The sequence below is a fragment of the Oenanthe melanoleuca genome, chromosome 6, assembly GCF_029582105.1.
Source record: "Oenanthe melanoleuca isolate GR-GAL-2019-014 chromosome 6, OMel1.0, whole genome shotgun sequence".
Classification (NCBI taxonomy): Eukaryota; Metazoa; Chordata; class Aves; order Passeriformes; family Muscicapidae; genus Oenanthe; species Oenanthe melanoleuca.
Window position 1 is genome coordinate 34,819,404 of NC_079340.1, and position 24,425 is coordinate 34,843,828.

General features: G+C 37.6%; 1 protein-coding gene across 6 annotated transcripts; it reads left to right on the top strand.

Annotated features, from left to right (window-relative positions):
- Positions 1-24,419, top strand: MSH4 (mutS homolog 4). Of its 6 annotated transcripts, none has more exons than XM_056494243.1 (18): positions 1-2,526; positions 4,530-4,694; positions 5,467-5,630; positions 8,196-8,306; positions 9,062-9,177; positions 9,803-9,976; positions 12,180-12,352; positions 13,111-13,178; positions 15,101-15,175; positions 15,585-15,649; positions 16,205-16,374; positions 17,206-17,342; positions 17,753-17,856; positions 18,644-18,768; positions 19,603-19,803; positions 20,986-21,104; positions 21,589-21,717; positions 23,199-24,419. In XM_056494243.1, the coding sequence occupies exons 1-18, from the start codon at positions 2,271-2,273 to the stop codon at positions 23,475-23,477; spliced, it is 2,631 nt and encodes an 876-aa protein (XP_056350218.1). In that variant the 5' UTR covers positions 1-2,270; the 3' UTR covers positions 23,478-24,419. The 6 variants fall into 6 exon arrangements, with proteins under 6 accessions (XP_056350218.1, XP_056350221.1, XP_056350220.1 ...); XM_056494246.1 differs by having other exon boundaries at positions 19,735-19,803; XM_056494245.1 differs by lacking the exon at positions 21,589-21,717.
- Positions 24,420-24,425: the final 6 nt, after the last annotated feature.

Here is a 24,425-nt window from a genome sequence, read left to right on the forward strand (position 1 = left end):
AGCTGCACCAACGCTGCCGTGGTGCACTGCAGCCCCGCCGCACAGCTGGCGGCCAGAGCTCCCCGCCGGCTGCAGGAGCCCTCGGCTCGGTACCACCGAGGGGTCCTGGTGTGCTACCGCTCTCTCCTTCCGCCGTTTCCTTTCCTGCCCGCTGCTCTCCGCTGCTGTCCTGGCGTGGGTGGTGGACACGCTGTGCTTGGGATGCAGTGCTGCTGCACCCCTTTCTTGGTCACAGGGGCATCACGATGGGGTGTGGGGTGTGTCTCCCTCTGAGCAGATGCCAAGGGCCAGTGGACACAGGTGAGGCAAGTGAGACGCCTCAGTAGGTGTGGATGGCTCCTGTATGCTGAAAGTGGCACCGCAGGGGAGCTCAGATCGGCACGGGGAGGGGACGCAACACAAAGGCTACGAGGGGGAGCTTTGACTGGTCTTGAGGGCCATGGTGCTGTCACAACCACGGGCAGTGCATGCACTCAGCCCCGAGTGCACGGGCAGCAGGTGACTTAGAGCAGGGCGGTGGTACTGAAACTCGCCTGCTTTGGCTTGCAGAGAGTAGCAAGGAAGATGGCTTCAGAGCCTTGTTCCTCCAAAGTGAAGGTGAGGGAAGGTTGCTGAGGGGGGAGGTCTCTGGTGGGAGGGGGCAAAGTTGGGAATTGCAAGGAGGGGTTTAAAGTCACTCTAGGGGAGAGAGCTGTTCAGGAGCAGTTCCCTTGGACCAGATCAAGGGAGCAGGTTAGTTCTCAGCATGGTGTTAGGACTATGCCTGGGAAGGCAGTTCCAGCATGTGCCTGTGTTATGTAAACTCTGTTAGTCTGTCTTCTGCATTGAACACTGTACCTTCCTTGGGTCTCCATAGCACTTAGTGATCACTAGGCACCTTGATAGCCCTCCCGAGAGTCTCTATGCATTGCCACATCAGCATTGTGCCTGTCGAGCCTTTCTTGTCTTGTAATTCCAGCTTAAGGTGTGGATCTGTCTGGCGTGTAGATGTTTTTGAGTGGTCATCTCTCACAGTGGTGAGCTGGGTGGCACCTTCAGTTCCACTTCTGTGAGTTCTCTTTCGACGCAGTTGTCTCTAGGGATTGAATTCCCATGTCCATAACAGTCTTTTGTCTTAAAACTCGGCTTCTTGCTCATCCATCATTCTGGTTTTGATCGCTCTTATCCACATCTCCCCTGATGGCTGCAGCAGTCACCATTTTCTGGGGCTGCTGTAGAGCAGCTGCACTGTCATGGCACTGTTGGACTCTGCTGGTGGGTGCCATATTCCCTCTGGAAGTCATTGTTGCTCATGCGCTTATCGCATCTCAGAGTCACGGTGTTTGCGGTGTTGGGTGTCCACGTCACACCTGGGTGTAGCAATACTAAGATAGGGTAGATCAGCCTCAGGGTAGTGTGGTAGTACATTGATCTGTCTAGATACTTTTGGCAAAGACTTTACACTTCATCTCTGTAACTTTGTAAGTCAGTTGTGATTTCTAAAGATCTTTTAAATTATAGGTTAAAAAAGGTGTGAGTATATGGAGTGTTTTATAAGGTGTATTTAGTGCCAGAGAAAATTGTGCCTAGTCAAAATGTGGATTGAAACATTTTAGTGGCATATGTTACATGATGCTACTATACAAAGCAGTGTTAGTGTTCTAAAACATTTTTACAAGCACGTGTTTAAGACAACTACAGAGGTAAGCAAACTTTGTGATTAATATGGGGATCTTTTTGTATCAAAACTCCTGAGCAGGAAGAAAACATTGCTGAAGTGCCTCTTAAAACTGTGAATGGTGAAGAATTGATGCGGGGTAAATTACATTTAAAGGCAGTACCCTTGCTTTAAAGAGGAGAGCACTTTCCTTGTGTTCCTGGGGCCCTTGAGTATTTATAATGAAACCCAGTTCTGTGTACTGCTGTATTATTTTACAGCTGCAGCTCGACAACTTCTACCAGCAGGGCCTATCTCGCAGTGTGGAGGCGGGAGGGGCCGTGCTGGAGGGGCCGTGCTGGAGGGGCCGTGCTGGAATGGCGGGGCTTGAGGGGCCGTGCTGGGGGGGCCGTACTGGAGGGGCCGTGCTGGAGGGGCGGGGCTGAGGGGCCGTGCTGGAGGGGCCGTGCTGGAGGGGCGGGGCTGAGGGGCCGTGCTGGAGGGGCGGGGCTGAGGGGCCGTGCTGGGGGGGCCGTGCTGGAGGAGCGGGGCTGAGGGGCCGTGCTGGAGGGGCGGGGCTGAGGGGCCGTGCTGGAGGGGCGGGGCTGAGGGGGCTCTGCTGAGGGGTCGCGCCATGGCGGGCGGGGGCGGGGTGGTGACCACCTCGGATTCTTACACAGGCCGCGGCTCTTCCACGCCCGGTGTGGGCGGGCGGGCGGAGCAGACGCCCCGCTACACCCTGGGGCTTCTGCAGACGCCGCACAGCTCAGAGAGCTCTGGGGCCTCCTCCAACCGCGGGGCACGGCCGGGCGGCTCCAGCGGGGAAGACCTCGCAGCCGGCCGTGCTGCCGGAACCAGCGCGGCGAAGCCGGCGGTTTCCGAAAGGGGAGGTACGTTCTCTGCCCGGGCCTTCCTCTGTTTCGTTATCTTTCTGTTCTCTTTGATCGGGTCGGGTTCCGAAAGAGCTGCTCAAAGCCATCCTTACTGAGACGGGGCTGCAGCGACTAACCATCAAGGCGACCTTTTTCATTTAGCCGGCCAGGACAATGGAAATCGTTCCTTACACTTCTTTAAAGAAATCTCTCTTATTTTCTTTGGATATTCTTTAGAATTCTCAATTCAGTTCTCAGTTCAAATGTGTCTGAACTGCTGCACAGTGTTTGCTTTACAGGATAGAACCGAAACGTTGGTTATGAGTTTTGGGAATATGTTTGATTTATTGGTTATTATGGAAGTTTTGTTATTGTTCTTTGGTTTTGCTTTTATTTTTTGCCTGGTCTTTGAAATAGTTTTAAGTGTCTGTGCTCTCGATGTGTGGTAAGAATGTTGTGCTCCTACATACAATGCAATATTGCTATTTGCCATCCTTTAGAAGAATCTACTATCGAAGTCTGTATCTTGGCGCGCAGCAAAAAAAGTAAAAATCATGCTGTTTTCAGGCGAAAAGAAACTATGTAAAGAGTTGGAGATAATTTTAATTCTTGCTGCAATGAATTCAGATGTATATGTATCCCCATTACGTATAAATTAGAAATTAGGTAAAATGGGTTTGGGTAATATATATGATTACTGAAGAATCCTAAAAAAACCCCAAACAGAATGCTAATTCGAATAGAGCATGACTTAAATGTTGAGTTTGAGAAATATCTGTGTGTGGTTTGTTTCATCTGGTCTTTAAAATTACTGTTTTCCCCCTGTTATGTTAGATTTGGTACCTTCTACAGGAAGTGTCTTCTGTCAAAATTCTGACTGAACTTATGCCAAAGTCTAAGTGAACGCTATTTTAAAAAAATATCAGTATGAATTGCAATGCTGATGTGTCCACTCTTAAAAAAGTCTCTAACTGAAGAGTCTGAGCTAATGTTTTTATCACTTGTCACAGTTTTAAGGTTAAAAAAACTCTCAACCAAACTCAAAGAAAGTTCCACCTCACCCTCCAAAAAACCCAAACAAACCCCAGAACCCCAGTACTGTAGTTACTTTTGTACCAGCCAACCTTGATAGAGTCATGCAGTTAATTATCATCTAAAACCAATACTTAAGTATTTGTCTTGTGTGTCAGTTTTTAATGTACTATAAGAAACAGAAACATTTGTGTTTGCATGTTTTATCACACCTAGAGTTTTTTAAGTGGATCTGCTGTTTATATTTTCGTTCATGTTTTTAATCTTAAAAAACCAATTAACTAAATAAAGGATGTCTTCAGTCATTTCAAGAAAATTAACAAGTGAATTACTTAAGTAATTTATTGGAACTCGAAAGTGTTCTGAGACAAAGATATTTTGCAAGATTTAAAAACATAGGTAGATCATAAATACATGTGTAAAAGAAGCTGCTGTTAGCAAATACATCACAGATTACAATATGATTTCTGTGACTTGATCCCCATAAATTCAAAGGGTTATCATTTCCAAGTGGTTCTTGGTTTTCTTTTATTGTCCTGTTTTTTAAAAGGAATGCTCAGCTTTTAAAAAAAGGTTTTCATAAACGTGTGCAGTTTTAGGTAATGATTTTTCAAATAATGGGCAAATATGAGATAAAGTTGATTTATAGCATTCTTTCATAAATCTAGAATTCATTAGAATATGAAACGAGACTTTGTAAAGTAATTTCTGTTATTTCAGTTCAATAATGTAAAGAATTTTTTTATTTGGCACTGCACATAATCTCATTGTAGAAAATAATCATATTAATGCAAGCTTGTTTTCAAAGCAGTCTGACTTTTATTTCCTTTTATACACTGGAGAGTTTTCATAGAATGGCATTTTGTTTGGATATATCTCTTTCTGCTAATAAAAAATAAAGTTTTGTAAGCTGTTTTTTGTATATTATTTTCTGAATAAAAATTTATTGTGTCTGTTTTCATAATTTACTTATTTCTCTCTCCCTTCAGAATCCTATTTTGGGGACAAAAGTTCTTGTGTAGAAAATGCTAACACTTTGAATCTCACTAGTTCTTCTTCTGTGCAAGGCCTGAATAGTACACGTATAGGAAAAACACCTCTCTCTTCTGGTAGATCTGGCTGCAGAAGCCATACCCCTCTTATAGGATATTCAGGTAAGATTAACAGCTCTTAGAGGAAACAGTCCAACTTACTTTTCTGACGTTATTTTATTAAACAGTTGAATTTTTAGTGTGATATGTTAAGATACTAAAACAAACTCAAAACACAACATGTTTTGTACCACAGGGGATGATGCCAAGGAACAATACGCCAACAAAAAAACCTACTTTATGTATTGAAAAGGTGTTTTGGTATTGCATCCTCTTGCTACTTACTTTGCATTCATGTATGGATAATCAGCATAGTTAGAATTCAGACTTTTTTAAAATTGTTCATAATCAAAGTATGTTTGTGGACAGTAGCGTGGTCACTAAAGAGCCCAAATTCATGCATATCTCTAATCAGGGTTTATTTTTAGGCTTGTAATGGATTGGACATAATATATAATCTAATTCTCAAGGTTCTTGATGTAAGTTTTATGTGTTTTATGTTGGCACATTCAGAGATGTGCACAGTGATGTTTTTCAATTTTGCAGTGCTTCGTATGAGCAAAATGGTGTTAGAGGGTAATGATGCTTTGTGCCATGTTACATGTATCATATCTGCTCTGGAAATGCAAAAGTAATGGGATTTAAAGTTAGTTCTTTCACAGTGTGACTAATTATTATCAATTCAGTCTTTAGTGTTCTTAAAGACTGAACTGATAATGGTTCTTTCGTGCATGTGTATATTTGTTTATCCATTTTCTATGGTTTGTGATGATCCTTGATCAATCTTTCATTGTTCTGCATTGAATGTAACCAAATATATCCGACTATTTTACAGTTACATCCTCCTCTGCAGTTTCTGCTCATTCTGTTGGATCAGTTATTGTAGCTGTAGTAGAAGGAAGAGGACTTGCCAGAGGTGAAGTAGGAATGGCCAGTATAGATTTAAAAAATCCCGAGATGATATTATCACAATTTGCAGACAATACAACTTATGCCAAGGTACTTTATAGGGTGATTATTGTGACTTACTTTCTTGAACAAAGCTTATGACTAATGGGAAATTAAATTTCTAGTTTGTGGAAGAGATTTCTCATAAGTGGGAGTAATGTTCTAGAAAATTGCAGTGTTGAAAAGACTGCTATTTTCCTTACTATGCCTCAGATATTAAAGAGGAAAGAATGTTTTTCAAAAGAAAAATAGCCTTTCTGCAAAATACACTGTTGGTGGGACTGAGATGCCTCATTTTGAAGAGCATTGGGCAATATATGGTAGTAGAACTTGCAAATATCCTTCATCAGGCAAAAGCTCTGAGAACAGAGCTGCATAAATATGTATTTGTGTGTGTGATGGAGTAATTACAGTTCTGGCATTGGTTGCATAAATGTTCTGTCTCAGTTGGAAATGAAATTCACTCAATTTACAGCCAGCACTGCATATTCTACATTAATTTGGTGAGTAAACTCTGGTTTATGCACCAACAGCATTAGTGAAACGTCTTATTTCATGGTTCTGCTGTAGTTATGTGTCCTAGAAAATAACGGGGCTTGTAGCATCTTCACAATTTTTGAAGAAACAAAAGCCCTGTTGGGACAGTAAGTAGCTCTGACTCAGTATATAAACAACCATCACATCTGTTTGCTAAAGCAGGTGCTGTATAAGGTTGTACAATGTATGTTTTACAACATTGTTGTACATTTGGTTGTTGTATAATGTACAATGTTGTAAAATGGATTTCTTTGTTTTATTTTTAAGCATTAGTGCTTTTAAAGCCTGTTCTGGTCTTAACACACACAGCTACATATTGAACATCCTTTATAGCTGCCTCTCAGGCCGTGGTCAGATTGTTCATTGTTTACTGCCTTTCCATTATAAAAGCTGGCATTTTTATGAGTTCTGTGTTCTGTGCTCATACCTGATAGCATATTCACCATCCAGTCAAAAAAAGAGATGCTAGTGTACAGCTACTTTTCCCCTAGTGCAGGAAATGTCCTAACAGCCTCATTTCTTGCCTTAGTGTCTCCCACCTTTAACAATGCATGAAGAAATTCCTGTCATCAGAGTTTTATGTCCATGGAGGAGACAGAGGAGTCCTGTGCCTTTTATTCTTGATCAAAGGGAGAGGCCATGGGGCATCTCCCCCTGGGGTCTCTCAAACTGTTGGAGGACTGCACCCTCCTTTTTATCCTAGTCTCCCTGGCTGCAGAATCTTTGCTATTCCCTATTGGCTGAGGTACTTGGATGGTACAGACTGTCTGATCTGCCTTCTAAATGCGCCCCTTAATATGTTCCCCTCTGTATAACACATGATACATGACCATTGAGATTAGCTTTAAGTCCACCCTGGATGAGGAAGTTACTATTCATAACCCTATGAAGTCTTTGTTCTTCTTGAAGTTCAGGAGTAGAGCATTACCTTGGCTAAGCAGCAGTCTGTGTCCATTAGTAACATTTTTTGAAACTGATGCTTTGTCCCGTTACTTCCTTCTCTACAAGTGTCCAACCCTGTCTGCAAGCAGATTCACACAATCTGTTTGTAAAGATGCATTCATCTTACTCCTTTCTACAATTTTGTCTTATCTGCTGATCAGCTTTTTTCTTACAGTCTCAGAATTCATCCTTTGCCTAGTGATTGGTATCCAACCTACTATATTTTCTCTTTCTTGTGCTTACTTTTGTTTTTGCATGTTCTGCAAATAAATTCAGGAAATTTTTCTTGTATTCTTTAAGTTCTTGGAGATTTTCTGAACTGTGGAAAAAAAAACTTCTAGTGGTTTGCAGATATGAAGGGCAGTGACAACCCAAATGCCCTTAGATGATTTATTTTGTGTGTTTTTTATGCTTGTTTGCCTTTTAATTGGGACATCATCTGTCCCTTCTTGCACATCTTAACTTCTAAGCGGTTAAACTGTAATCTGTTTTTTTGTGTTTCTCCCTTGAGAATTTGTGAATGCTGGTATAAATGAGCATAAAGGCATAATGTTGTTTGTCTTTTCTTATACAGTAGAAGAGCATACGGTCTACTAATAATCCCTACAGGGCGTGTGCATAATGTAAAGCTGGTGAAATATGCACATTTTTAGCCATGGTAATACTGAGATAAATGTTACTAGAGGAGGTTAAAACAAAATAAAAAACTAGTCTCAGTCAAAAGGTTAGTAGTATTCAGATACGTTGCATTTCTTCATTATCCAGAGCACCATTAATCTTCTGCTGCAAGCCCAGAAAGTGCCATCTGGTGAAATAAGTTCTTCTTGTTCATCATAGCCATGGAATATAGTTTTAGATTTTTATCTCTTGCTTCAAGGGAAAACATGATTCTGTGTTCAAATCTGTTTGATTTCAACAGGGTATAAGCTCTGAATTTTGATTGTTTTTATTTTAGTTTTGTGTATATTTAGATACATATGAATTTGACTCATTATTGTAGAAGTTAGCAGAAAATGTGGAACTCTAACTGATTCTAAAATACAAGGGTTCTGTATTTTGTTATTGCTGTTCATTATTGCTTAAAATATTTTTGATTATATAGTTATTTTATTGAACTATTTTGAATTTTTTGTTCAGGTTATTACTAAACTCAAGATTTTAACACCACTAGAAATAATAATGTCAAACACTGCTTGTGATGTGGGGAATACAACAAAATTGTTCAGTCTGGTAACAGAGCATTTCAAGGTAAGGTTTAAATTTCATTCAGTGTTTTAGAGTTGTTGTTGATCACTTGTATGATGGTTGATTTGAGAGTTTTACACAACTTTTAAAATCTTAAGTGCAGATAGTTTTTGTTTTCTTTGATTTTCAGGTCTAATTTTAGAATGTTAGTGAATAAACGAAATGCAGCTCCCATGCTGCTGCTTCCAGTACTGACAATGACAGAGATAGGTATATTGCTGATGAAAGCTGAAAGGTTTGAATTTGTGGCATTGTGTAATTTGGGTAATAGAGAACCTAGGAAAGATACAGAAATTAAAAAATCAAGCATTCTCTTTTGTTTCTCCCTTGTTCACTCAACCCGATGAATCAATGGGGCTGATGCATCATAGAATAGGAAAAAGAGCACTGTCAGGGTAAAAGAGTATGAGATGTACTGGTATAAGTAATTTATGAATATTAAAGCCTCAGAACCTTTAAAAAACCTATTAATTGCTACCTGAATTGCTTCATGCCTACAGAGGTGATGGCTTCTTCCTGAGTGCTCTTCTACCTGCTGACCTCTCTCCTCTTTTTCTCATGTGCATCAAATCGCTCGTGCATCGCACACCTTCAGTGACATTGACCTGCTTGTGCTAGTAAGCTGGATTGAATACTTCTATGAAGAAAAATTGCAGAATCAGTCGATAAATTTCTTGGAAACATGTAAGATTAGAAAAATACAGAAGTCTCTCTGATGTAACTTTTAAAACTATTTCCTTTCATCCCCATCTTCACAGAATGTGACTTTTACAACTGTCCAGAGAAAATACTTCAATGAAACGAAGGGTTTGGAGTACATAGAACAACTGTGTGCATCTGAATTTAGCACCATTTTCATGGAAGTCCAATCAAAGTATGTTTAAGCCAGGAAAAGCATACTGTGTCCAAATAAGTTTTTTAACAAAATCATTTTATGTATTCATTAATGTCTGTGTCATGTTGCAAAAGTTAGAAAATCATAAAGGGGCTCTCTTTTTATTTTGCCCAGCAGTGTTCTAGATAGATCTAGAAATGTAAATAGAAAGCCTGTTACATGATTGGGTGGGTTTTTTTGAGTTTTCACACTTCATCTTTTTCATTCTTTCCTTAAAGATACCTTTCAGGAGCTATGATTGCCTTTCTTATTGGGCTCAGCAAGCATTTTCTATGTATCAACAATTAATTTTAAGTATTGATACAATGGTGACCAGTGTTCAAGTCCCATGTGTCTATTGAAATATGTACGTTCACAATCCCAGCAATACAGTATGGCCTGTAGAGAGACTCAAACATTGATGAATATTTGATTTGCGTGAATATATGTTCACTACACATGGCTTTGTGCATATTTGAAATATACTGCTTTTTCAGTGCTCTCAATTAGAGGAGTTTTGCCAAGCCACAAAGTGAATAGTGTGAGTGTTATTGCTGTAGTGCACTACTTTTGCGGTATTTCAGTAATAGTATTCAACATTCATAAAAGGTTGTTTTTTTCCAAGGTATTACTGTCTCGCAGCTGCTGCAGCTTTGCTAAAATATGTTGAATTTATTCAAAACGCCGTTTATGCTCCTAAATCACTCAAGGTGCGTTTCCAGGGGAGTGAGAAAACAGCTATGATAGATTCATCATCAGCACAAAATCTTGAACTAGTGATTAATAACAGAGATTCTCGGTAAGAATAGTTTTTCCAAGTTATGTTTTGATAAAGATGGATTTCGCTAAGTTTCCTTGACATTTGTGTCAAAGAGCAGATCATTACATTTATTCCTAAGTGAGAGAACTTACATACCATTCAGAGCTTCTAAAAAAATATTTTGACAGTGAAGTATGTTACAATTCAGCACAAAATTTCTAGTACAGGAAACCCTAAAGTGAATTGTAGAAAGAGATTATGCATAGTCATCTTTACATTGATATTTATATTTTATTCATATATTTTAAAATTTTATTTATGCAAAATTTGGCAGACTATGAAATGAAAGAGGCAATATTTCTGCAAGTTTCTCATGTTCAATTTAAACACCTACATTTTACTCTTTTTACCCAAGAGACATGCTTCAGCCTTGAAAAGTGGTTTTGTTTTAGGTCTAATGGTGGGAAAGAGAGTAATTGCTGTAATGATGGGAATGTGCAGTGTGGTACTTGATTGCATGGTGGTTTTCCACATTGAGATCGATGCTTGGGGCACTTCCTTCATGGGCAGTTGGTTGCCTTGTAGGCAGAAGAAACTTCAAGGCTTCCCTTCTCCAGACTGTTGCACTTGTGGTTAGCAAGAGAAATACTTGGAACTTGTGTTTTGTTGCCTGTTGGGTTCTGAGATCCTCCTCTGTTGAGATGTCCACCCTGCTATAAAAGGGGGAGCCTAGACATTGCTGACTCTCCCACTACTGTTCATAAGAGTTTTGTCCTTGGGGAGATACAGTAGAACCACATAATTCCTTATATTGGAAGGTACTTTTGGAGCAATATTTTTCTGAAAATACATGTTTCTGTTCCTAATTTCACAGATGGTTTTGAGAGGAAGGTGCTTACAGGAGGAGCTGAGCAACAGTAAATAAACTGCTTGAAGTTTCTCTGGGGGCTTTTTTAGTATTGTTGATGCAGAATTTTTGCTGATCCACTGGCAAATTTGAATCAGCCAAACATATCTATTTTTATTACCTAGATTTTAGCCCCAAAGCCTGGTTACATATCTTTGTATTAGGTATCAGCAAGTAAGAGTGAATAGTACAGGCACACACTGGGAACACCTAAGTCAAATTTGTGTGCCAGTCTTAATTCTGGAGGGACTTGTCCCTCTTCATTTAACTGTGCAGGGAAAGAAGTCCTCTGTTGCCTAAAGATGGGCACTGTGAATACTCTCCCAAATGTGGAGTTCCACTGAAGTATTGTCACTTAAGGGTTGCATTGTATGGTAAATGCACCCTTAATACAACTGGGTTTGAATTTCCTCCCTTTTTTTTTTTTTTTTTTTTGTTTGTTTGTTTGTTTTGTGTTTTGTTTTGTTTTTGTTTTCACTCTTTTGACTCTTGCTTTGCTTTTTTATACCGTGATATTTTGGGGTGTTTTTGCTCACTCTACCTACTGCCTACCTGTCTTCATAGTGTTTGTCTTGCGTACTTGTATCAGGTTTCTTCCTATTCAAGTTATGGTTTAAATCACGATGTTATTATGGCCCTGCTGTTTCATGGGTCTTCTTCCAGCCAATAGCATAGAAGATTTCAGGTTTTTAAAACCATTGAACTGTGTAGTAGGTGTAAATATTATAGATGGCATATTCTACAGAGGTGCAGTCACCCTTAAGTGTGAAACCCTGGGATATGTAACATGTCAAAGCCAAATTACACAAGTTATAAGTATGTTATTTAGCTCCTGTGTTGACTGAAATATGTTCTTAAAAATAATAAAACCAAAAATTATTTCTCTTTTTGACTACTAAGTCTATTTTAAATTATTTTCAGAAATGTGTTTCAAGTAAATTGTTCTGATTAGTATTTGATCTCTCTGATTATAACTTGATAATTTGCCTCCTTGTGTAGGGTTTGGTTTGTTCCTTTTTAATTAGTTTTATTGAGAGGGAAAATGTGAACTTTACCACTGCAGTAGAATACTACTACAAAATATGAATAAAATGCTAAGTAGAAATGTATTTCTATACTGATACAATTGAGGGCTAATATGTTATTAAATTATGTTGAATTACCTAGCTTCCTAACTGCAGTAGTTCATATAATATACGTGGCCAACAGGGAGATGCTAAGCATGCAAAAGCAGGCCTCAGATTTGTAGGATACTCTTGCCTGTAAATGTCTCCTGACATATGCCATCTCTTTTTTTTGGTGCATATATTCTCCACATCTGTTTTGTTTTCAAAGGAATGGTCACACACTTCTTGGTGTTTTAAATTACACTAAAACTCCCGGTGGAAGTCGAAGACTTAGGTCCAATATCCTGGAACCTCCAGTTGATGCTGAAACAATTAACACACGACTGGACTGTGTTCAGGAATTACTCCAGGATGAGGAGCTCTTTTTTGGTCTTCAAGCAGGTATCAGTTTATTTTGTAATACCTAATACTCTATTTTTTTTTAAACATACTTTTTCTAATACAGAAAAGTGTATAGCGTGACTCAGTATGTTTGAAAAGTATTTTTAGTTGTTTGTTAGGTGGCATAGCAAGCGCTTCACTTTTTGAAGTAATCTGTATTATCATAGTGTTACTTTTCTCAAGTATTTTGCTTAGAAAAGTTTAATTTCTCTGCTCAAGTGTGTAGAAGTCTATGAGCCAATTGCTTTTTGAAAGAGTTGGAGTTTGTCACTTTACCACCATGGCTGGCTGTGCATTATGTTTGCTGTGTACAAGTATATATAATGCATACATGGAAAGGCAAACACACTGCTTAAGTCAGACTTGCATATAAATATTTTTTTCCTGTTGCTTCATAAAACATGGTCCAGAGAAAGGTAAAATACAATACTAGAATTAGTCCACCTGAAACTGGATCATCTTTATCTGTAATCTTTATCTGTGTCACGAGAGAAATATGACTCAATCTAAGAAAAAAAGTATTTCTGAATGGACAGAAGTCTGTCCCTACAATAATCACTGCATGCTAAGGTGTACTAAGTCATATGCATAGTTATGACAAAAGGATTCAGATATTGTCTATTTTTAAGCTAGTTTTTGCCCTGTCAATAATTTGTGACAATAGATTGTAAGGAAAGGATTAGCATTAGTATAGCTGAGTTACTGTGTGCTTTCAAAGTTTCAGTTTCATTTCTGATGTGTCTACTTTCGTTTTACAGTTATCTCAAAATTCCTGGATACAGAACAACTACTTTCAGTTTTGGTACAGATTCCAAAGCAGGATACAGTATGTTTCAAAATACACCTTGGAAAATGAATTCTTTGTCTATAACATGCAATATATAAATGTGATATCTATAATTAATCTTAGTTTATGCAAATGTACTTCCAAAAATGTTTACTCTTTCATCTCTCCCCACCTTTATTCTTCATAAATGTACATTTTATTCAGCAGTACTCAGATGAGAGGAATTTTCTTCACATCAGCATGAAAAAAAAAGCATTTAGTGACTTAGTCCTAGGAACTGTAATGTCTAAAAGCAAGATTGTTTTTTCATCAGACCTTGCCTCACATGTCAGTCTGTAAGTTAACACATGTATAACAAATACCAAATGGAATAAATACATGTAGTTCACCAGTGAATCTTGGTTGAGACCAGACCCAAGAGTTAACTATAGTGAGCTCGAGGTTACCGAACCTCAACTTTGTTTCCACTGATCATATTGAAACTGTGGTGTTAAAAGTTACATTTGCCTACTGTCCTTGAGTTGGATATTTCTGCCACTGCTTTTGAGGTTGATGATTCCTTATGTTTATGTTTGTGTGCCAGCTTCTTAGATACTCACAACTTTCACCTCTGTATCTTCTCACATGCTGATTTACCTGCTTAGATAAAGGATTTGTCTAACTGTAGTTAAATCAGGTACAGACTCAAACAGGACAGTAATAAATGCAGATAAATCTCTTTAATGACATAATCAAAACCCAGCATGATTATTGCTCCCAGCTTTCCTTGTAAAAAATACGTAACATGAATTCATGAGTTCATCTGCATGACTGAAGCTGTCACACAGGATGCTTTTATGTGTGCATAGGACGATGTACACCAGACATTTTTACTGCAGTGTTTTCATCATTGGCTGGTTTCAGTATAGCAGAGCTTACTATTCATGCAAAAGACATGCTTATTTAAGTTACTGAATGTGTGAGTGGTATGTTCAGCATGAGCATTCTCTCATTCTAAGGAAGTTGTCAATCACACAGAATCACTAGGTGGGAAGAGACCTTCAAGATCAGAGTCCAAGCCATGGCCTAACACCTCAACTAAACCATGGCATCAAGTGCCACATCCAGTCTGTTTTTTAAATACATCCAGGAATGGTGACTCCACCACCTCCCTGGGCAGACAAGTCCAGTACTTTAAAAAATAGTTTTGGAAAAGTCAACTGTTTGTTTTTTTTTTAATAACTGCTCTCTCTCCAAGTTATGTCATACAGTTACAAAGTAGTTAAGAAAAAGCATGAGTTTCTAGGAGGGACTAATTGTCTTTTTTTAAAAAAAACTCATATTCGTTGCTGTTCATTGATGATGTTCATTGATTCATTGATGTTATTTATAAATAACATCTGGCACTTCAAGGGGACTCCATGGGACAAAAGCCTTATACTTCAAAAACTGTGCTTCATCTGATCTTGCTTAATGTAGTACTTGAAAAGTCATGTCAATGGTGAAATGATTTACTGCCTTTGGGCTTAAGTGTATCGTGCAGAGATTCACTTTTAACACTAGTTCAGTTAAAATTTCTGTAACAGCATTAAAGGGAAAGGTGGTGTGCTTCTTTATAATATATAATGTATTTGCTTTGAAAAAGTCTACAAATTGTGTAGAGCTTGTATAGAGTTAAGTCTCCATAGAAGATGAAAAGTTTTCACAGCTTGGGCTAGCAGGGTGTACTTAGAGTCAGTCATCGATTCAAACAGGAAAATCTTAACTACTGATGGACAAACTATCACAGCAGGCAGTGTAAAATTTAGGTAAGCATTTTTTGTGCAGACACAAAGTTGTCGAAGTGAGCTTATGGAGCATTTCAGGAATTTTTGTTAAATATATAAACCTGTTACTGTTAAAAATATGACTTCTTCTAGTTCTTAAATACTTTTTAGAGCAGTCATACAAACACCTCCAATATTTGGAAAATTTTTCAACAGGTTAAAACTGCTGAATCAAAAATAACTAATTTAATCTACCTGAAACATACCTTAGAACTTGTGGAACCTCTGAAAGTAAGTGGTCTTTGTTCTTCTTATTTTTTTCTTTTTTTAAAAATAAAGTACAAATCATTTTGTCCTTACTTTTATGAGTGCAGTTTATTAAATTTCATAGACTATCTCAAGTTGGAAGGGATGGATAAAGTGAAAAATAAATATAATTGCAGAACACAATACTGCCAGCACAGTACATTGATCCTTACCGCCAATGGGAAATACGCATTTGTCTGTGCTGTTAAGAGCAGGGTTCCTGCGTTACCTGAATAATTGATTATGTAACAAACCTTGAACAGAAACTCCTGCTCAGATTCCACAGACTGTTTCTACAACTGCTGATTAGCCTCACTGAAGCTGAAAACTTTCAGTCTTTTAAAAAGGCTGCAAAAAGCAGTAACTGTCATGTCCATATTTTAATCTTCAACAGGCTGCTTTAAGAAGCTGTAACACACAGCTGCTAAAGGCTTATTACAGTTCTCTTGAAGATACCAGGTATTTATCATAATACTTAGCTACTGTGTTAGAAACTCTCATCTCATAAGTGCCTGTAGGATAAAAGATGTTGCATCTTTGCTTTTTTATAGTTGTGGGTGTATCTCAATTCATTTGATTAAAGCTGATTTCAGTTGTCAGCAAATCTAATTTTCAACTAATGAATCCAAGGATAAAAGCAAGAGAGCTAGCTGTGATAGTGGAGTTGGTGCTGAACTGAACTCCCTCAGAAACAATTCTTGAAAGACAAGAGTAGTGGTTTCCTAGAGTCTCCATAATTATGCAAAAATCAAGTGTCGTGTATTTGAAAAAAATGTATATTTGAGAAATAATTAGTATCTTCCAAAGATGTGAATAGTATTTTTAGTCAGACTTTGGTATAGTCATGGTTCATTCTGAGATGAAAATAGGAATGGTATGTTTTGTTTTAACAGTAGAAAGTTTAAAATTAGCTTCACTTATTTGTAATACTGCTACTTGTAATTTGCCAATGATACTGCAAGTAAAAATTATGAAGTATTATGTATCTAATTAGTGATACAACTGATACTGCAGGTTTGGAATTATACTTGAAAAGATTACAAGTGTAATCAATGATGATACAAGATACACAAAAGGATGTTTGAATATGAGGACCCAGAAGTGCTACGCTGTTAAGCCTAACATCAATGAGTTCCTTGACATAGCCCGTAGAACATACACGGAAATTGTTGATGACATAGCAGGTATTTCTAAACTAAAATTTGTATGTTTTTGGAGTTTAAAGTACATTGCATTTGACCTATAGAAGCCATGTAATTCTAATGTAGTTATATGTTTTATATCCTTCTCATATGCAAAAAGTCTTTAGTATTGGTATGAATTGATTGTCATTGATAAGCAAGTGAGATTCTCCATTTCTGGAGAAAAACTCAATTTTATTTTAATAAAATTGAATAATTACTTTGTGATTTCTGTATTCCCAACTTCGTTACTCCTTGTCCTCTTAAAGTCCAAAAAAGTTGAAATAATGGGACAGAATTACTAAACCTAAAACATTCTGCATGAAACATGTAAATCTTTGTTTTAGCTTCTTCATTTAAAATAGATGAGTTCTTTGTTTATTATAGTTTAAGCAGTCTTGATCTATCTGTGGACTACCTTTTAGCTAAGCTAGTAAGAGTTGGAAAATAGGAACAAAATGAGTTTTAGCATGATGTGCATTACTGTGTTTCAGTAACCTTCCTGTTTACCATTATGTCAAAATAGAAGGAAAAAAATTCTTCTGAAACTGATTTCTTTTTCTATAAATTGTTGACTTCTAGCTCAAGGACCATCTTAATTTAGTCTGTAGTCGGAAACCTAAAAGAGCATCAGAAATTTTAGCACCTGTCATACATGATGATCCTGTTTTGTTCTAATCCTACATTCATACGTAGTGAAAAATACAGATGGTGCTGGTTTGTATTTCTGAAACCTTCCATTAGCAGTTTCCATCTTTGTAGCAGCACATGTAGGGGGGAGGGGAGTACACAAACATTCATAATCTGGGTGAAATTTTTGCGTCTGCTATGTAGGTATGATAACACAACTTGCAGAAAAGTACAGTCTGCCAATGAAAACAAGTTTCAGCTCTGCTCGTGGATTTTTTATCCAGATGAATGCTGATTGTTCAACATTACCTAATGGCCAGTTTCCTTCAGAATTTACAAAGGTATCTGTACAAACTATGTTTTAGCATACACTTAGCATACACTTTATTTATGATGTATAATATATTAAAAAAGCACACATTATACAGTAAACAACAAAAAAATTAATTTCAGTGAAGATACGTAGAAGTAAATGGAGTTTTAATTGGGATGCTTTTGTAACTACCCTATATTCAGTTCTATAATCACAAATTTGCATGTACATGCAACTATGTTTTGTGTAAGAATAAAGTTGTATATCTTACTAATTGTTATCTTAAATGGAATTTTCATAAAAAGATATGTAGTAAAAATGAAACTGGACTGTTTTTTCTCTTTTGTTTCTCCATATGGTTTCCAATTTGGTTTCTAGAAGCTGTTTTTCCTTCTGATAGTAAGGCAAGCTCTTATTGTTGGTTTTAATTCCCCATAGATCACGAAAATTAAAAACACGTACAGCTTCACTTCAGCAGATTTAATAAAAATGAATGAAAGATGTCAGGAGTCCCTGAGAGAAATATATCACATGACCTACTTGTAAGACCTGTTAAAACTATATAATATTTGCTAAGCATGCTTATTTTCTCCAATTATCAGCTAATTACATGCGTTTTAAAAGCTATATTTCTGTTAAATTATGGCTACCTACAGAGGTAGTCTAAAGCAACACTGTTCAAGTGTACCTCCTGAGACAAAAAAAACCCATAAATTGTGCATTGTATTAAGCATGATTGCAAATATATTTGCATTTATTAATAGAAGTGGTCATCATATATGAATGTGTTTCATATCAGTAATGCATAATCGTTACTTTTAGTCAGTTCCTTATATTTAGAGTAGAGCTGTCTATTTCTGTATCTTGTCCTTGCTGCCTGTCATGTTGCTCTCCCCTGTAATTCACAGCTTAGGAAGTGTAATGTTACCTGCCAATGGAATGGAAATTCTTTTTAGCAACCATGTAGGTTTTTTTTAACATGAAAGTCTGAGGGAATTAGAGTCACAATCACATGTTAATGAAACATACTTGATTCGATAGCTGTATTTTGAGTTCATTCTTTGTGTGAAGCTTTCATATAAGCTGCTGGTAGCTGAGCTATGTGTCTTGTGTCTGATCAGCAGAACGTCAGCTGAGATGATGATACAGGATCTTAATTTACTTCATGAATTTTATACGTTTGTTCACATCTGGTAGACGTGATTGGGTTTTATGAGTGACATTTTATCCTACTGTATGTGGTATAAACACGATAGTTCCTGTATTTCTGTAAGTTGTGTAAAGTGGCAGGATGTGCAGTGCAACAGCTGAAGCAGTGTCTTATTTCAGAATAGTGTGTAAACTACTGAATGAGATCTATGAACACATTCATTGCCTGTACAAGTTGTCTGACATTGTGTCTATGCTGGATATGCTGCTTTCATTTGCCCATGCCTGCACTCTTTCCGATTATGGTAAGTTTCTTCTTTGATTCTGTTATGGGCCAGGCAAAGACCCTTCTGATGGAGAATAACCAGGCTGTTTGGTCTGGTTCCATTTCTTTTTCTGTGTCTCAGTAGTCTGTAGGTGAGTGTCTCTGGTCCATCTTTGCCAGTTTTATGCTGATGTTCTTTCTCCTTCTGTTCATTGAAATTAAATTCTGCTGATTAGCTGCCATAAGCCTTCCCAGTCACTTTTCTCCAAAGAGACAGTTTAAACATGTTCTGTTTAAGAGCATGAAGTATATGGACATTCTCTGTTTATGCTTTGTTCTGTTCCATTAATGCCAGCACAGAATGAGGAGTCACATGTAATTGGTTCGGAAAAGAACTGTGTTCATACAGAAATCCATAGAAATAGTTCCAGCATCCACTGGATCTTTGTGGGCATGGTACATTCCCAAATAATCAATATGGTAGCATACAACAAAAATAGAAGGAATGCTACTTTCTTGTTTACCATGCAAATACAGGGTACAAATGTAGAAGTAACAGAAGTCCACAGCTCCTGCACTTTGTAAAAATACTTCAGCTCTTTGCATTTTTATTACTGGAGTCCAGCCCTACTTACTAGGGAACAAAACTACAGAACACTAATTTAGAAATAAAGTTTTAGTTATGGGCTTCTTTTTGTAGTCATAAATGATGAAGGCTTGCATGGTAATCAGAATTTGTACCTGAAAGTGGCTGGTAATTCTTCCCAAGAGCTCTGCTCTGGAAGATTTAACTATTTCAAAACATACTAGTTTAATAATGTAAAGGTTCGCACACTAACTTCTCAATCTTTTACATCTTTTTTTTATCATTTAGTTCGTCCAGAATTTACTGATACTTTAGCAATCAAGCAGGGATGGCATCCCATTCTTGAAAAGATAGCTATGGAAAAACCTGTATCTAACAACACGTACCTGACAGAGGGCAACAATTTTGTCATTATTACAGGACCAAACATGAGTGGAAAGTCAACATACCTGAAACAGATTGCTCTCTGTCAAATTATGGCACAGATTGGTAAGTAAGAGTGTACAATATTAATCATCTTCTGCAGCACATTTTTTTCTAGTTAAAAATATTTCTAGTTGAATGATTTAGCTTCCAGAATAATGTTATATCTAAATAAAATATTAACAGGTAATTTGTAGTCCATTTTCTTCTACCAGCTCCTGTGGTGTTTACACCTTGTTTAAGGTTTTTCATCTGCCACTGGAAACTTCTGGGGCACCATTTGTGTATCCTGAAGTCTCCCCAGTCTATCTTCAGAGAAGGACAGTTGCATGCCCTAGTTCTTTGGAGCATCATAACCCAGTCTAGCACCTTAGGCTAGAGTGATAGTGAGTGTCATTACCAGTGTAAGTGTGCTGGTCAGACATGTGTGTTAGTCATCCAGAAGAAACACGTGACCTTGAGCATACCTAAATTACACAGAGAAGCACGTTTCCAGACAAGTACAATTAATAGATAAACAATCAACTACTTTGGATAAAAGTAGTAACAAATACTGCAAGGTTCTCTGACTAAAGTTATAAAAGGAAACCAACAATTTGTAAAGTCCAACAGACTCATTCCTATATTCAGGATTTGCTCATGACTTTTTTTCTTAAAAGTAAGGTAGCACAAGTCAAAGATCTAACTCTATAGAATGAAGCTATTTAGCAGTGGAGAATAAAATTTATCAATCATGCATTTGTGGGTTCAGTCCTCAATAACTGCAAGTTATTGAGGAATTGCTCTCAAAGATATGAGCTAAATATGAATAAAGCAGAGTGTGAAGTTTTTGGCGAAAGGTTTCTGCTCTTTCCTGTTGGATAAAACTACATGCTTTGAAGTCTGATAAAGGCAACATAATCTTGATTTTGGGAAACTTAACATTTTTTGGGTTTAGTAAATCAGTGGCCACAGAAATGTAAAACAATCCTGGAGCTCATTGGTTTTTTTTCTGCATCCCTTTACACTCACAAACAGCTTCAGGCATATGATTTCTGAAAAGTTTCCGTGATAAGCTTCTTTAATTATCCTATCTATATAATAATGTTTTTTCTTATAAATTAATGGTAGAGTATAGTCTTAAAGACTTTATCAAGATGCATTCTCTGCTATGCATAAAACCAAGTGTAGAAGTAATTTTTTTCTCAGTGACCTCTTCAGGCAAGTGTCATAGTGATGAGAAAAACTTGTATTTTACTTGCTTTGTAGGTTCTTATGTCCCAGCAGAGTATTGTTCTTTTCGAATTGCAGAGCAGATTTTTACCAGAATAGGTATGGATGATGATATTGAAACAAATGCATCAACATTCATGAAGGAAATGAAAGAGGTATGAAGTATAGTTATCCAGATCCAAGGGCCCCTTTTTCTGTTATATGAATAGAAATTGTACTAGTATATATCCACTGAAAGAGTGTACTTTGAAAAGCAGTAAAAAATTCAGCCTTCATCTATTTTATAGGAAACCAGGCATCTCTTAAGTAGGAGGATACTCCAGTGTGAGTCAAAATCAGTGCTTTGTTAAACAGTACTTTAAACATTTTTAGGTTTGCTTAGACTTTAAATAATCATTTGTAGGGGCCTAAGCTCTCTCAATTTCCTCTCAAAAACTGATATAATTCTGAGGGTAAGTGACATGTTCAGTGGAAGAGTGCTGTAGTGTGAGCTTGATTAAAATTGACAGCTGTTTGAAAGCTTTGAAAAGGTAAAAATGTTTTTGAATTTCTGCATTACGTTCCATCTAAAAAACAAAAAAAAATCCTTTTTAAAAATACACATTTATAGGAATTATAGCACTTTAAATATTTTTCCAGATAACGTACATCATACAAAATGCTAATGATAAGTCACTCATCATTATCGACGAGCTTGGCAGAGGTACCAGTGCCGAAGAAGGTATTGGCATTTGTTATGCTGCCTGTGAATATCTGTTGAACTTAAAGGTAATTCCCTTTTGAAAGAAATGTAAGCCTTACAACTATTTTGTCATCCTGAAAGTAAATAAAGTATTTTCTCAGAATTTGGCAGGGGTTTTTGTGACGATTTCTTGGCTAAATTTCTTGGTATTTTTCATAACCGGTGGGCAGTAAGAATTACGGTGATGGAGGAACGAGGTGCTGACATAAGCTGCAGTTCTGTTCACTGGCTGCTGTGATTTAACCCCAAGCAGCTGCTCAACACCAGCCCGGTGCTCGCCTGCTCCCCATAGTGAGATTGAGGGAAGATCAGCAAGGTGAAAGTACAAGAACTTGTGGGCTGAGAGGAAGAGAGTTTAGTAAAGGAAAGCCATATGCAGAAGCAAAACAAGGACTTCATTTGCCGCTTCCTAGCAGCAGGCAGATGTTCAGGCATTTCCTGCAGTGCCATGTTTCCTTACACTGACTGTTCCCAGAGAGGCTGAACGTCCTCCTCCCTCCTCCTTCCTCACAGTTTTTTATTGTGGTGGTGTGGTATGGTGTGAGATATCCCTGGGGTCAGCCATCCTGGCTGTATCCCCTCCCAGCTCCAGGAACAGCCCCGGGCTGCTGGTGGGGCAGGGTGAGGAGGAGAGCAGCTCTCGGTGCTGTGCAAACGCTGCTCTGCAGTGGCTAAAACACAGGGGAGTTATCAGTAGTCTTGGTCACAAACCCAAAACAGCGCAACACAAGCTACTGTGATGAAAACTAACTGTAGTTCATCTAGAACCCCTACCCTGGTCACCGTATCTTTCCAACTTGCTTGCGAGCTTATAAGTCTTGTCTAGAAAGAGAATAACCCAGTCTGTTTAGTTTTGCTGTATTTACTTTGGTTTCAGGTTTGCTTTGTGCTTGAATGATAAAGGTGAACCTCTTTACCTGGTGGTTACCTTGTAGTTCCAAACAACTTAGAAATTGGTCACAGAAACTTCTTTAGAAAAGTGGAAGATCATTTTAGATGGATTGCTAAAATTTACCTCTATATCTAGTTATGTTATCAAGCTCAGATGGCTGTTACAAACCTTTTGAGTGTGCAGGTGTTTGTTTGTCCTCAGAGTTTATTCAGAGTACTTTTGTGAGTTTTTTGTTTTGAAAAACTCAGATACTTTCTGTCACTTGTACTTTTGATAAAGAATTCCTTGAGAGAATTAAGCAACCATTTGGCAGTCATTCCTGACACTTGTCAGATTTTGTAAGCATCATGGATTTTCTTTTTTTCTTTTGTTTCTGATACTGTTTTCCTGCTATTGAGAAATGAGCAGGAGAATCCGCAGCTGGAAAAGATGTACTTGCCAACAGTAGAAGGCATACCTTAAGGATTTTCATTTGCTTTAGTAATGTAAAGACAGCTTTTCAGTATTTTGGAGGAAAACCTGGACACCTGTGAGATGATTTAATTTTTCTTATTTATTATTATTTATTTCTGGATCATTGCCAAAATAAATTTGCTTTTTTGTTTCCTTATTTAGGCATTTACACTGTTTGCTACACATTTCCTGGAACTATGTCATATAGATGCTTTATATCCCAATGTGGAAAACTACCATTTTGAAGTGCAACATGTGAGAAGCAGTGCTGGAAATAAGGAGAAAATTGCTTACTCTTACACACTTTCTAAAGGATATACAGAGGAAAAGAACTATGGTAAGGGATTCCATTGTGACTTACAGTTGGGAAAAGTTACACAAGATATTATTTTTGTCATTAGGCATTTAGCAGTATTTTTTCTGATGACAGGTTTCTCTTGAGTTTGTGCCTCTCTCAAAGAGAGAGATACAGAGATCTAAAATTTGTCCCAAATCAGTGTATGTTTTAAGTAACTACATAGAGGGAGAGTAGTTTCGGGTAGTATGAAGAACTTACATGATATTTTGTAGAGAAAAAAAAAAATCTTCCTGCTGTCTGTATATCCTTGATTCATGTCTGTTGGAACTAGTTGGAGTTTGTTGAATCTGCGCTTACAGAAGCGAATGTTTGTTCTGGAAAGAGTTCAAGCTGCGTCTGCCATAATCAGCGGTATGGCTGGTTAACAGCAGGTTGGCCCTTTTTGATTAGCCAAAAAGAATCAAGTTGCTTTAAAAAAGGAGAGGAATTTTACAATATATCAGGCTAAGACCATTTTAAGAGGATGTACAAAAGCATCAGTGTTCTCTGTAAGGTGGATTTATTTCTCTTTTAAGTTTAGAATATATTATAGTCTAGATTGTACAGATTGATTAATTATGGGTCAATGAAGAAAAGAGTGAATGACAAAGATCTAAAGAAATCTGTATGCTTCCAAGTACTAGATTCGGATGTTGATTCCTTGATTTAGGTAACATTTAATTAGGAGGAAATTAGCTGCATGTAACTTTTTGCAAGCTATTGGTAACCGAAGACTAGAAATTATTTTAGTTAAGCTTCAAGTAACAGAACTTAAAGATTTTCTTGGTCAGAATTTCAGAATAAGTTTGTTTAACTCTGGCAGCACAAGCTCAGTTTTAGATGCTGCACTACCACTAACTCTGAAGAACTGTATGTATAGAGAGTCATCTCTGAGGAGACCTCAGTGCTCGTATCTTGGCTTCACCTTACTTGAGAAAAGTCACATTCTAAGAAAGGGCGCAAGGGCTCTTCATGAGACTTTTTCATTTTTAAACCTGCAGTATTAAACCACCCAATGAACCACAGACTTTCCAGGAGTACAGTCAAAGTGA